The 12803-nt window shown below is 43.6% G+C and overlaps 1 protein-coding gene across 1 annotated transcript in view; it reads left to right on the top strand.

Moving 5' to 3' along the window:
• The window catches only part of exoc4 (exocyst complex component 4), a 544546-nt gene that overhangs the window by 491662 nt on the left and 40081 nt on the right, over nt 1-12803 (top strand). Inside the window, exon 13 of the mRNA XM_080207649.1 lies at nt 1483-1661. Within this exon, the coding sequence (XP_080063775.1) occupies nt 1483-1661 (179 nt within the window). The remainder of the gene's footprint in view (nt 1-1482; nt 1662-12803) is intronic.

Genomic DNA, 12803 nt, shown 5'->3' with positions numbered 1-12803 from the left:
CTAGTCCTGCTCTTCTCTCATAGTTCAACCATGTTTCTCCTTTCCAAGTCAGTGTCCATTCCTTTGTGAAAGTTAATATTAAAATTGCCCCTCATCCTTGCTGACAGTGCATTAAAACAAATACTCCTAATTTCCCCTCAGGTCCTTTTGCCAATTATCTTGAATCTATTTCCTAGATTTCTATTTCTCCTGCCACTAGAAATTCCTTATTTACTTTGTCAAAAACCTTCATAATGTTGAAAGCTATTAAATCTGCCCTACCCTTCTTTTCTGTGTAAGATGCAAGCGCTCTATCAGAAGTTAATAGAAATTAAGGGGAAACTCTCTGCTGGTTAGAATCATATCTGACACAAAGGAAGATGGTTCTGGTGCTTGGCGGTCATAGAGTTATAGGCCGGAATGTTACTAGTACGCCCACTTGAGGCTCGTAAGATTGCGTCTGAGGCCAATGGAGAATGCTATTCTGCAAGCCTCTCCCACCCTGATTTTCGTGCCTGTAAAATCAGGGCCATAAAATTTTACAGCATGGGAGGATGCCCTTCAGGCCACTGTGTCCATGCTGGCCATCAAGCACCTATCTATTCTCATCTAATTTTCCAGCACTTGGCCTTAACCTTGTATGCTATGGCATTTCAAGTGCTCATCTAAGTACTTTTTAAATGTTATGTGAGTTCTGACTTCTGCCACCCTTTCAGGCAGTGAGTTCCAGGTTCCCACCACCCTCTGGGTGAACAAGCTTTTCCTCACATCGCCGATAACCCTCCTGCCTCTTAACTTAAATCTATGCCCTCTGGTTATTGACCCCTCTGCTAATGGGAAAAGTTCCTTCCTATCTATGTATGCCCCTCATAATTTTATACACCTGAGTTAGGTCCCACCTCAGCCTCCTTTGATCTAAGCAGCAGATACATAGAAACACCACCAAGACACTCACCATCTTGACTCAGAAATATATTGCAGTTTCTTCACTGTGACTGGGTCAAAATCCTGGAGCTTCCTCTCTAACAGCATCGTGGGTGTACCTACACCACATGGAGTGCAGTGGTTCAAGGAAGCCGCTTCTCGAGGACAATTCAGGATGGGCAATAAATACTGGCCCAGTCAGTGAAGCCCATATCCCATGAATAAATCAAAATATTTCTGTTCTTGTCTTGCTGGAATCCTGTAGATGAATAACTTATAGCCTCCTTGACTGAACAACAAAGATGGACTAGTTTTTACAGGATGATCAAAAACAAAAAATAATGATCAAGTAAAAATGAACAACGTTTTGATTCCTTGATTGTTTTATGACCAGAGTTGAATGTTAAAGTACCCTAGAGATGCTCCGCATTATAAACCTACGGAGTCCATTTCTTTAGAACAGCACTGAACATGTTAAATGTGTTTAACAGTGATGTTGGTCACATTAGGTTATTATTTCTGAATCCTTGATTTCCCTCCTGACTTGTGTTTAAAAAAAATTACTGTTATAATACACAGAGCTGCCAATGCAAAGGAATCTGAAGTGTTGACTGGCAACTTGGGAGACAAGCTGATACCACAGAATGAAATCCTGAGAGATGTTAGTGATCTAAAGGCCCTGGCAAATCTACAGGAGAGCCTGGAATGGTTATCGGCACGGCTGAAAGGCTTTTTCTCCAGTCTGCCTACTGCTCAGTGTAAGTATCAAGCTCCTTTGATAAAGGTTTTATTAGTCTCGATTTTGGTTGACATACTGGTTTATTTTGTACTGCAATAAGTTCAATGTCAGTTTAACATTGTCTAAATTAACCTGCTTTACTTCAGTTGCAAACTGGAGTTCATTTTCCTTTTTAGTCTCACTTCCTGAGCCCCTCGCACTCATTCTCCTCCTACCTGCCTACCATAGCATTGAAGCATTGTTAACCAAAGCTGCAAGTGGCATCCACTGGGCCTGTGACGTAATACCTTATCTCCCCATGTATTTCTCAGCCTCTCTATATCCCATAACACAATCTGTCACCTTTCTATCATGCCTCATCTCTGTTGTCCAGCTTAATGGAACTATCCTAATTTGTTCCACCTTTACCAATCTGATCATCGGAATCAATTTCTTCCCTTCCCATTCCCAGTGCTGCCACCAGAGTCTCCCAAAGATGTATCCGTTCAAAGATGCTCTTCGAGGAGGAATGAGGTTGTAAGGTTTAAGGAGGCTATCCCAGAGCTTTATGGTTTGGACAGCTGAACGCATGTCTGTCAATGGTGCAATGATTAAAATGAGACGCTCAAGAGGCCAGAATTAGAGGTGCTCAGACATCTCAGAGTTGTATGGCACAGAGGAGATGGCAGAGATTGGGTGGGCCATGGACATGGAATGATTTGAAAACAAAGATGAAAACTTCAGAATTAAGTTTTTGCTTAACTGAAGGCCAGTGGAGGTCCATGAGCACAGGGTAATGGGTAAATGGGGCACAGTACAAGTAAGAACACTGGCAGTAGAGTTTACACCAATGGCCATAGGAAAAAGTATCTGCCATCCTTACCCAGTCTGGTCTTCCTGTGATATCAGAACCACAGCAATGTGGTTAACTCCTCACTACTCTTCGAAATGGCCCAGCCCAGGGGTTGGTAGTGATGGGCAACAAATGCTGTCTTTTCCAGAGATGCCTACATCCCATGAAAAAATAAGACTCTTTACAACTAAAGAATTTTATTGTAACTGTTATTTTATGGGCAATTGTGGAAGCCTGTTACTGCACAGTAAGCCTCAGAAACTGTAATATGATAAATGGCCAGTTAGCCTGTTCCAGGAGATGTTAATTGCAAGATAGATGTTGGCCAGGACACTGGAATAATAGCCTTGCTCTTTTTCAAACACTCTTTTACCTGAGACGGCAAAAGTGCCTGGGGCTTGATGTGTGATCTGAAAGACAGCAGCTCTAGTATTGATGTATATTACCTCAATGCACTGCAATGAAGTGTCAGCCTAGACTCCGACTAAATTAAGGTCCTGGCATGGGATTGAAGTCACTATCTCTGACTCAGTGCTACTAGTAGGATAAGGCTTTACACTGACTGCCTGTGCATGCCATTGGCACAACTTAAGCTGAATTTTGAATACTTTTGATTTAGTTGCAAACAGAACAAAGCAAAATCTCCATTTATCCTTGCCAGTTAGCAGCATGAGATTTGGCATTGTAACGAGTGTGCTGGTCTTGTGATGCTCTTTAGCGACATCAGTCTCAAACAGGTGCCTGTGGTTTAGTCATATCCCAGAAGGTCCATCGTAAGAGAAATCTCTCGCACTGAAACTCACCTTCATCTAATTAAAAAAAGGAAGATGGCATTTTGTTGGCATATTTACCATTAGTGTTCTTAATACAGATAAAAACTCAATAATCCATTACAGTATGTGTGTTATAATTAACATTAATATAAAAACAGGATGGCTAATAGGAGTGCTTTATCACAGATGACAGTCACCTCGCTGTTCATTATTATTGTTTGCTGAACTGATGGAAGTTGTGTAGCTGTCGTCTTATCTTGAGTCATTTGAAATTGGATTTCATTTTATTAGCCTATTCAGGAAGGAAATTTTTTTATTAATACAAATAATTTTCCTCTTCACATAATGTGAAATGTAATAAATTAAAACTGTCAGTAACCCTTTGAGTTCTTCCCAGGACAGTATTATTTTAGTTAATATTCTCCATCAAAAAGAAGTTTCTACACATCGGATATATTGTCTCTGACTGCAGTGTCTTTTGGTAAGTGTATGAGGAAGGAAAGTTGGGGATTAAGTGAGAGCAGCAGTTATTTTACTGCATGAAGTTAGTACGTTAAAGCAGGAAAGAATTGTAATTTATTTATTTTCAGAATTTGAGTTTGAAGGCAAGGCCAGCATTTATTGCCACCTCATGTTACCCTGGAAAAGGTGGTGGTGGCCTGTTTTCTTGGGCTGCTACAGGCTAATGGTCCCACACTGGTATTAGAAAGGGAATTCTAGGATTTTGACTCAGCAATAAAGGAGAAACAGCTGGATGTAGCTCGTTCAAAGAAAGATGGTTATGGCTTTGGGGATCAATCATCTCAGTCTCATTACATCACTGCAGGAGTTCCCCGATCTTGCCTGAGGCCCAACGATCTTCAGCTGCTTCATCAACAATCTTCCCTCCATCGTAAGTTCAGAAGTGGAGATGTTCGCTAATGATTGCACAATTCATGATTCCTCAGATACTAAATCATGGAGTTCCTGGAGTGCAAAAGGAGGTGATTCAGCCCATCGAGTCTGCACCAACTCTCTGACAGAATTTCTCACTGAGGCCCTCTCTCCCACCCTATCCCATTACACTTATCATGGCTAATCCGTCTAACCGACACATCTTAGGACACTAAAGGACAATTTATCATGGCCAATCCACTTAACCTGCACTTATTTGGACTGTGGGACGAAACCAGAGCACCCGGAGGAAATGCACGCAGACACCAGGAGAAGGTGAAAACTCCACACAGAAGGCTGGAATTGAACCCGGTTCTGTGAGGCAGCTGTGCTAACCTTTGTGCAACCATGGCACCCTTATGCAGTCTATGTCCATATGCAGCAAGACCAAACCTTCATTTAAGACTGGACCAATACGTGACAAGAAAACACACAAGTGCCTGACAATGACCATCTCCAACAAGAGAAATTAACCAGTTCCCCTTGACATTCAATGGCATTATCCTTATTGAATCGCCCTGTGTCAAAATTCTGGGGGTTACCAGTGACCAGAAACTGAACTGAACCAACTTATAAATACATTAGGGAGTGAGTGGTGCCAGGACAGGTGTGGGACTGGAAACTCTGTGGTCTGTGATCCACTTCCTGATTCCTGAATGCCTGGCCATCATCTACAAATTCAAGTCATGAGTGTGATGGAATTCTGTCCACTTGCCTGGCTGAGTGCAGTTCAAATAATATTCAAAAAACTCAATACCATCCAGAACAAAGCATCCCTCTTGATTAGCACCACATACACCACATTAAGCATTCACTCCCTCCACTATCGACACAGTGGCGACAGTGCGTAACATCAACAAGACAGACTGCAGCAAATCACTAAGGATCCTTTGACAGCACCTTCCAAAACATCTAGAAGGTCAAGGGCAGCAAATGCACAGGAACACCATCACTTACAAGTTCATCTCCATGTTACACATCATCCTGATGTGGAAATATCTCGTCCTTCCTTTACTACCGCTGGGTCAAAATCTTGGAACTTCCTTCCTAACTGCACTGTGAATGCTCGTATAACACAGGGACTGCAGTGATTCAAGAAGGCAACTTCTCAATGGCAATTAGGAATAGGCAACAAATGCTGGCCTCGCCAACAGTGCCCACATCCCATGGACAAATAAAAACAGAGGAAAAAACGAAACACCTGACTAGCACCTCAATGAGAGCAGGGGGAAAAGAAACCTTTAGAAATGAGGGTAAACTTTCATAACATTTCTGAGACTGTTAGATTGAATTCGTAAGACCAAACAGGAAGAATGCTTTTCCTCTCCTGTTTTGTGTTAATATATTTTTTCTCCCTTGTTTCCTGAATACTCTTACCGATGCCACTGGATGGGTTCATAGTCCTTTGTTACACCTCCCAAAGGCTTTTCGGCTATCAGTGAGCCTGAGTGTGAGTTTTGCCAGGCTCAAAAGGATCCTGTGTGCATCCAACTTGGGTCACTGGACGTTAAGCAGGATCTAGATTCCAGAAAGAAGTAGTGGAAAAGTTAGTGATTTTAACGTTTGGGTAGGTTTGTGATCCAATTTTGATGCAGTGACAAATTATCCACATCAAGGAGTTGCTGGCATCTTTTAGATATCGTGCCGAATTGCACTGAGAACATTGATTGCCCGATTAGATTCCCATGTTTGACACAGTCTTGTTTATTTTAATGTGAGTTTTATAGTTAGCCTTCGATTAACCCTCTCTGTGAAAGGTTTAGTAATCCTGTGACTCTGAGTGTTGCAAAGTACAATATACAATGTGCCTCATCTGCTTTACCCCCACTGCAAGAAAGTCCAAAAGCATTTTTTGAATGCTGCTTCACTGCAGTTTTCCTGAAAGCATAAACCTTATTTCGCTGATCATATGGGGCAAATGTAACAGATACACATCAAAGTCTCATTGGTGATGGGCAATTTAATATAAATATATACAATCATCGCTGCCTAATCTAGGAATAGGAAAAGGAACATAACAGGATATCTGTATCTGGTTCATGAATAAATGAACTGGGACATGTGGCACACAGGCACGTAGAGCAGGAAAGAGCATTTGTGTTCATCTAGCCAATTGTGCTGCAACTACAGTAGGGTCACTGCAGTTTGCTTTGGTGCCCCTCGGCTTTGAAGGGCAGAAAATGTTGTCTTGACTTTCTTGACTGGATTTAACATTCCACCTCTAGCAGGTTTGAAGGCATATTGAATCCAAAAGGTGGCCTCCCCACTTCCTTCCTACCCACCCACCCTTACCCCAACTGTAATTATGCCAGTGCCTGTTGTGGCCAAGTTAAGGGCCTTAATTGGCCTGCTCACTTATGGACCTCACCTATCACCACTGTCATTGAATTGATAGTGGGAGAGACCGATTCCAAACAGCCAACTTGGCAGTTTTCCTGTATTGGCCTGTGAAGGGCTGGGGTTGGTCCCTCCTTAATTGATCCCTTGGGCCCATCGGAAGACAACCTCCCAAAGCTGTAACCTCCAGGTTATCCTCCCTTCATGGCCTTTCAAACCTCAGCCCCCAAACGTACAAAGTTTTGAACTGTTGCCGCTTACTGCCCAGGTTATAGTATTGGCAGTGGTCACAGCTACTGCTGGCGCTACCGCTACATCAAGAGCCACCAGCCTTTGCTTGGTCGGCAGCTCTGAGGTGGAACTTCCTGTTCCCGAGGCCAGAGATCCCATCTCCAGCCTATTGGACGTTGAATGATTGCAGGCCAGCTGTTCTTCCTCTGAGTGGGCACCTCCCGCACAAACAGGGGAGCGAGGACCGCAAACTCATCCCCAACAAAGTCCACACGGTTATGCACTTTACAGCAAGGATCACTGATAAAGCGGAGGAGGGGGAACTGTGGCTTATTTATTTTCTTCCCCTGCAACCTGAGACGCTGCTGTCCTCATTTGAGATCTGCACAATAGCACAGATTGGGACTTGAATCCTGAAGCTTCTGGTGTGTGTGATTACATCGAAATCTGACATTTAACACAAAAAAATGATTTAAGCGTTGCAGTGGAAAGGGAAAGATCTGATCGCACAGATGCTGAGCTCTCTGGTAAAGCCTATGTGATTAGGATTTGCTTGATAATTGGATTGAATTTATACGTTGTTGTTACAACAGTGAGTGCCATTCTTTTACATTGTTTAAATGTGACAATTCATTAAATGGTAACGGTAAGCAAACCCTTGGTAACATTAATTCACGAAAATAACATCCTAGCTGTGTTTAGCTACCACTTTATCATAGATGACAGTCACTCTGCTGTTCATTATGATTGTTTACTGAGCTGATGGGAGGCACAGGGCTGTCTTCTTATCTCCAGCAGTTTGAAATTGCTTTTCATTTTATTGAAATCTCCAGAGTTCACGTAGTTTTCAAAAACAAATTGCAGTAGGAAACATTTTTCTCACATTTTGTGTAGTCGCAATAAAATAGCAATATTCAATTGCCTTTATAGCATCAGTATTAATATCATCACCACCTTAGCCTGTGTTGGATCACAACCTGAAAAATCATAGTTTTGTGAGAGTGTTCTGGAAATGTTGAATGCAATCTTGAGACCAAAGCCTCAATATTAACCCTCAACGACAAAAGGATGAGGATCTCCACCGCCTCCCTCTCTCTCTCTCTCTTACCTCCACCCTGATCCTGGCGCTCCCTCCTCCTCCTCCTCCTCCTCCTCCTCCTCCTCCTCCTCCTCCCCCCTCCCCTCCCTTCCCTCCCTTCCTTCCCCCCTCCCCCCCCGTCCACTCATGGGACCACTTCTCTTCCCCCACTCCCGATTTCCAAACTCCAGCCTTGCTCAGTCATGAAGGCTAGGGACTGAGTGTCTTCAAGGATCCCTGGCTGCAGCCCTCTGCCACTGATTTTCCTGTCCGTCAGTCAACCAGTCTGCAAACATGGCTGATAGCTGGGCAGTAAACAGAGGAGGAAAATTATATTGAGGTCCTGCAGTTAAACTCATCAATGGGAAGGCGGTGGCATCGTGGTATTGCTGCTGGACTAGTAATCTGAAGACCCGGGTTAATAAATTGAGCACCCAGGTTTGAATCCTACCGTGGCAGATGGTGAAATAAAAATCTGGAATTAAGAGTCTAATGATGACCATAACACTATCGTAGATAGTTATTAAAACCCATCTGCTTCCAAATGTCCTTTATGGAAAGAAATCTGTCAACCTTATCTGGCTTGGCCTACATGTGAATCCAGATCCCACAGTAATACGATTGACTCTTAAATGCCCTCAGGGATGGGCAATAAATGCTTGCCCAAAGTGATGCCCACATCCCCTGACTGAATAAAAAAAAGTTAGTTGCTGAGATTACTCAGGATGCTGTAGAATTTTCATCAACAGCAAAGCATATCTCAAAATTCAGAACTCCAGATTCAAGCTACAGTCTCACATTAGGTGGGCCATCAGGTGTACTGAGTTAACCTTGGTCGATGTCAGAAAAATACAATAATATAAAATTGCCCACAGTATCACTGGATTAAGGAAGAGGGGGGAAACTGACCTGGACTTTGGCGTCTGACTCCAATCCTCAGACTGCTGATGGAAATACGTGCATGGACTTGTGATGAGCACAGGGTCATGCTTGCTTCTGATCCCCTGAATCCATTGAATATCCAAATGGTACATTCTGTATTGGCTTGCATACAGCGAAGCACCCCAGAAAAGAATCTTTGCCTTTCGAGAAAGCATGGACCTGGATGAGGGACTTCAATGATGTGGAAAGACTAGAGAAGCTGGGATTGTTCTCCTTGGAGCAAAGAATTTTGAGGAGAAACTTTATAGAAATAAGAAGAAACCTTTCACTCATGGGAGGGTCATAACCAGAGGATACATGTTTCAAATATTTGACAAAGGACCAGGGAAGAGATGACGAGGATCTTTCTTTACATGACAATGACAACCTATATTTATGTAGTGTATTTAACATAATAAAACTTTCCAAGGCACTTCACAAGAGCATTGTAAAACTAAGTACGACGCTGGGTTACGTAATGACACAGTAGATCAGATCATCAAAAGCTGGAGCAGAGTTGTAGGTTTGAAGCCTTAAAAAACGAAAATAAAGTGTAGAGGCACAGAGGTGTGGGAAAGGAATTCTCAACTTTGGGGCTTAGGCAACTGAAGGCAGTGCCATCAGTGGTAGACCAAATATAACTGGGAATGTGCAAAAGACCAGAATTAGAGGAGTGCAGATACCTTGGAGGATTGTGGGGTTGGAGGAGATTACAGGGATAGGGAGGAATAAGCCCATGGAAACCTGGGATTGCGGCTGGAATAATATGGGGTGTGGGAGAGTGGTAGTGGACGAAACCATGTCAGTGAGGAGCTGACCTGCTCTAAACCACCTCCAGTGCAATAAAGTGCACTGGAGCTCATTGGGGCAGAAGTCCTACTTTCTGGCCAGTAGCTCCCTCAGCCGTAGCAGCCCCAGAAAGGCAGCTGCAGTCCTGCAGAAGAGGAGTGGAGCCCAAGGTCTAGGAACTCTGGAATAGGTAAGTCAAGTATCTTGGGCTGAGAGGCATAGGGCAAAAAGTAGTTTATTTATTAGTAAAAAGTAAGGCATACATTAACACTGCAATGAAGTTACTACGTAATTCCCTTAGTCGCCACAGTCTGGTGCCTGTTCAGGTCAATGCACCTAACCAGTGCGACTTTCAGAATGAGGGAGAAAACCGGAGCACCTGGAGGAAACTCACGCAGACATGGAGAGAACATGCAAACTCCACACAGACAGTAGCCCAAACCGGGAATTGAATCCAGGACCCTGGCGCCGTGATGCAGCAGTGCTAACCACTAGAGGGGAGCGAATTCTGTTAGCGAGAGGGGCAATGAGGGGAGGAGTTGGGCTTAAGAAGGGAGCAAATTCGAAGGAACTGGGGGTGTCATCCCAAGGGGGAGCTGCGGTACTGACCCCAAAAAAAAATACCCGTTTCCTTTAACCATCTCAGGTTAAAAATCGAATTTCCTGCTCCCACTCTGCTGCCCACGTTTAAGGTGTGAGCAGCATATTACCTTAGTCAATAGGCTTGATAACAAGCCTAATTAAACATCTATTTGTTGATTTAAATATGTGAGTGAGCTGCCGATTTCAGCAGCTGCGCTGTATTACGGAGCTGAGCTTCAGGGTGGGCAAGAAAGCGTACCCCCACTCCAAGGGAAACATGCCTGATGGGGGCATGTAAAATTTGTTCTGAAAAGTCACACTTATTATTTAGGAGCCAATGTCAGACAGCACAAAGCTGATAGGGGACCAGGACTTGCCATGGGATAGAATACAGGCAGCAGAGTTTTTGATGACCATGTGTTCACTGAGGGAAGGATGTAATGGACCAGTTAAAAGTTGTTATGAAGGGGGAGGTTGATCTCCTCTGACAACTAACACACAACCACTCAGAGAAACATCTCGCTTCATAATCTGTTGAAGTGTGTGTGAAATAGTACGATCTGCTCTTCAGCAACGTTTAGTGGTTAAATCAAAATAACTACCTGATACTCCGTAGAGGCAACAAGTAACACTTGATTTATCTAACAGGTTAACTAAACTATTAACAAATCGAATAAAACACTATTCTAATAGAATGATTTAGATAAATACAATTCCTACTTATTAACAAAACAATAGAATTTTTAGTCACACTCAATACAACCAGGTTTTATCTTTTGGAATCTTCTGTGTTCTTTGCTGTCTTCATTATCAAGATAAAGCTTTCTTTTAAGACATAAATGAGCTGTGGGAGAGGCAGTTGCTCGCAGAACCAGGTGCTGTCTGTCTCTCTCGAGCTGTCTGTCTTCTATCCCCTGATGACATAGAAGCATCCAGGTTACCCAAACATCAAATTCAAATCTGATAGGCTGCTATTATTCAAATGCCTATTTCAAAACGATTGGTCAAAATTCAAAAATGGCCTGTTGTCTTGGCAGCCCTACTGCCTAGCCTCTTGAAACAATGTTTCACTCTGTGCTCTCAGTGTACTTGCATGCATACCTGCATCTCTTTTTTTTCAAAAACTCTAAGTACGGTAAAAAAAACAACCTTTTACACAGACCATGCAGTTTTACAACGCTTAGGATTTTACAATTTTTTTTATTTCTACAAACACCAATTTCACAAAGAATGCATTGGAATATTTGAGTCTAGAGGTAACAATGACATGAGTTAATTTTCAACAGCAGATGAACTGGGACTGGGTTGAAGGCAGACCATGTTACTGTGGTCGAAAATAGTCAGTATTGGTGATGGCATGAATATGAGTCAGAGACTCGTCGGGTTTAAATGTGATATTAAGGTTGTGAACAATGGGCTGTTGTGCATTGCCTGAAAGGATGGTGGAGGCAGCTTCATTCGTAACTTTCAAAAGGGAATTGGATAAATCGAGCCCTAGAATCCCTACAGTGCAGAAAGATGCCATTCTCTCAAACAGCAACCCACCCAGGCCTTTCCCATTGCTCTATCCCCGTATCCCCACACACGTACCATGGCCAATCCACCTAACCTGCACATCTTTGGACTGTGGGAGGAAACCTGAGTACCCAGTTGAAACCCATGCAGGTACTAGCAAGGAAATATTTCTCGGCCAATGAGGATGGAGCAGGGCGTGAGACAAATAGGACAGCTCTCTGAAAGAATCTTTCTTGATTTTCAGAAGGCGTTTGATCTTTCTTGATTTTCAGAAGGTGTTTGACAAGGTACCTCACAAGAGGTTATTGCAGAAGGTAAGGGGGCATAGAGTTGGGGGTAGGGTGTTAGCGTGGATAGAGGATTGGTTGTCAAATAGGAGGCAGAAAGTGGGGGTTAATGGGTGCTATTCGGATTGGCGGTTGGTGACTAGTGGAGTGCCCCAGGGGTCAGTGCTGGGGCCTCAGCTATTTACCATTTATATAGATGTTCTGGAGGAGGGAACCGAGTGTATGGTGTCGAAATTTGCTGATGACACCAAGATTGGGGGAACGGAAAATTGCGCGGAGGGTGTGGAGAGTCTGCAGAAGGATCTAGATAGGCTGGGCGAATGGGCCAGGAAATGGCAAATGGAATTTAATGTTGGCAAGTGCGAGGTGGTCCACTTTGGTAGGAAGAATGGTAGGAAGGACTATTACTTACGTGGCGAAAAACTGCAGCAGGCGACGGTGCAGAGGGACCTTGGGGTCCTTGTGCATGAGTCGCAAAAACCCAACCAGCAGGTGGTCAGGAAGGCAAATGGGATGCTGGCCTTCATAGCGAGGGGGATTGAATATAAAAGTAGGGAGGTCTTGCTGCAGCTGTATAGGGCATTGGTGAGGCCACAGCTGGAGTACTGTGTGCAGTTTTGGTCGCCGCGCTTACGCAAGGATATTTTGGCCTTGGAGGGAGTGCAGAGGAGGTTTACTAGGCTGATACCGGAGTTGAGAGGGTTGAGCTATGAGGAGAGGCTGAATAAACTAGGCTTGTACTCGTTAGAGTTTAGAAGAATGAGGGGAGATCTCATTGAGACATATAAGATGATGAATGGGATGGATAGGATAGAGGTGGAGAGACTCTTCCCGCTCAGAAAGGACAGTAGGACTAGGGGGCACAGCCTCAAGATAAAGGCGG

Source organism: Carcharhinus amblyrhynchos, chromosome 19 (assembly GCF_965287045.1).
Source record: "Carcharhinus amblyrhynchos chromosome 19, sCarAmb.v2.hapA, whole genome shotgun sequence".
NCBI classification, from domain to species: Eukaryota; Metazoa; Chordata; class Chondrichthyes; order Carcharhiniformes; family Carcharhinidae; genus Carcharhinus; species Carcharhinus amblyrhynchos.
Note: the sequence above shows the minus strand (reverse complement) of the source record. Positions and strands in the feature narration are given on the sequence as shown.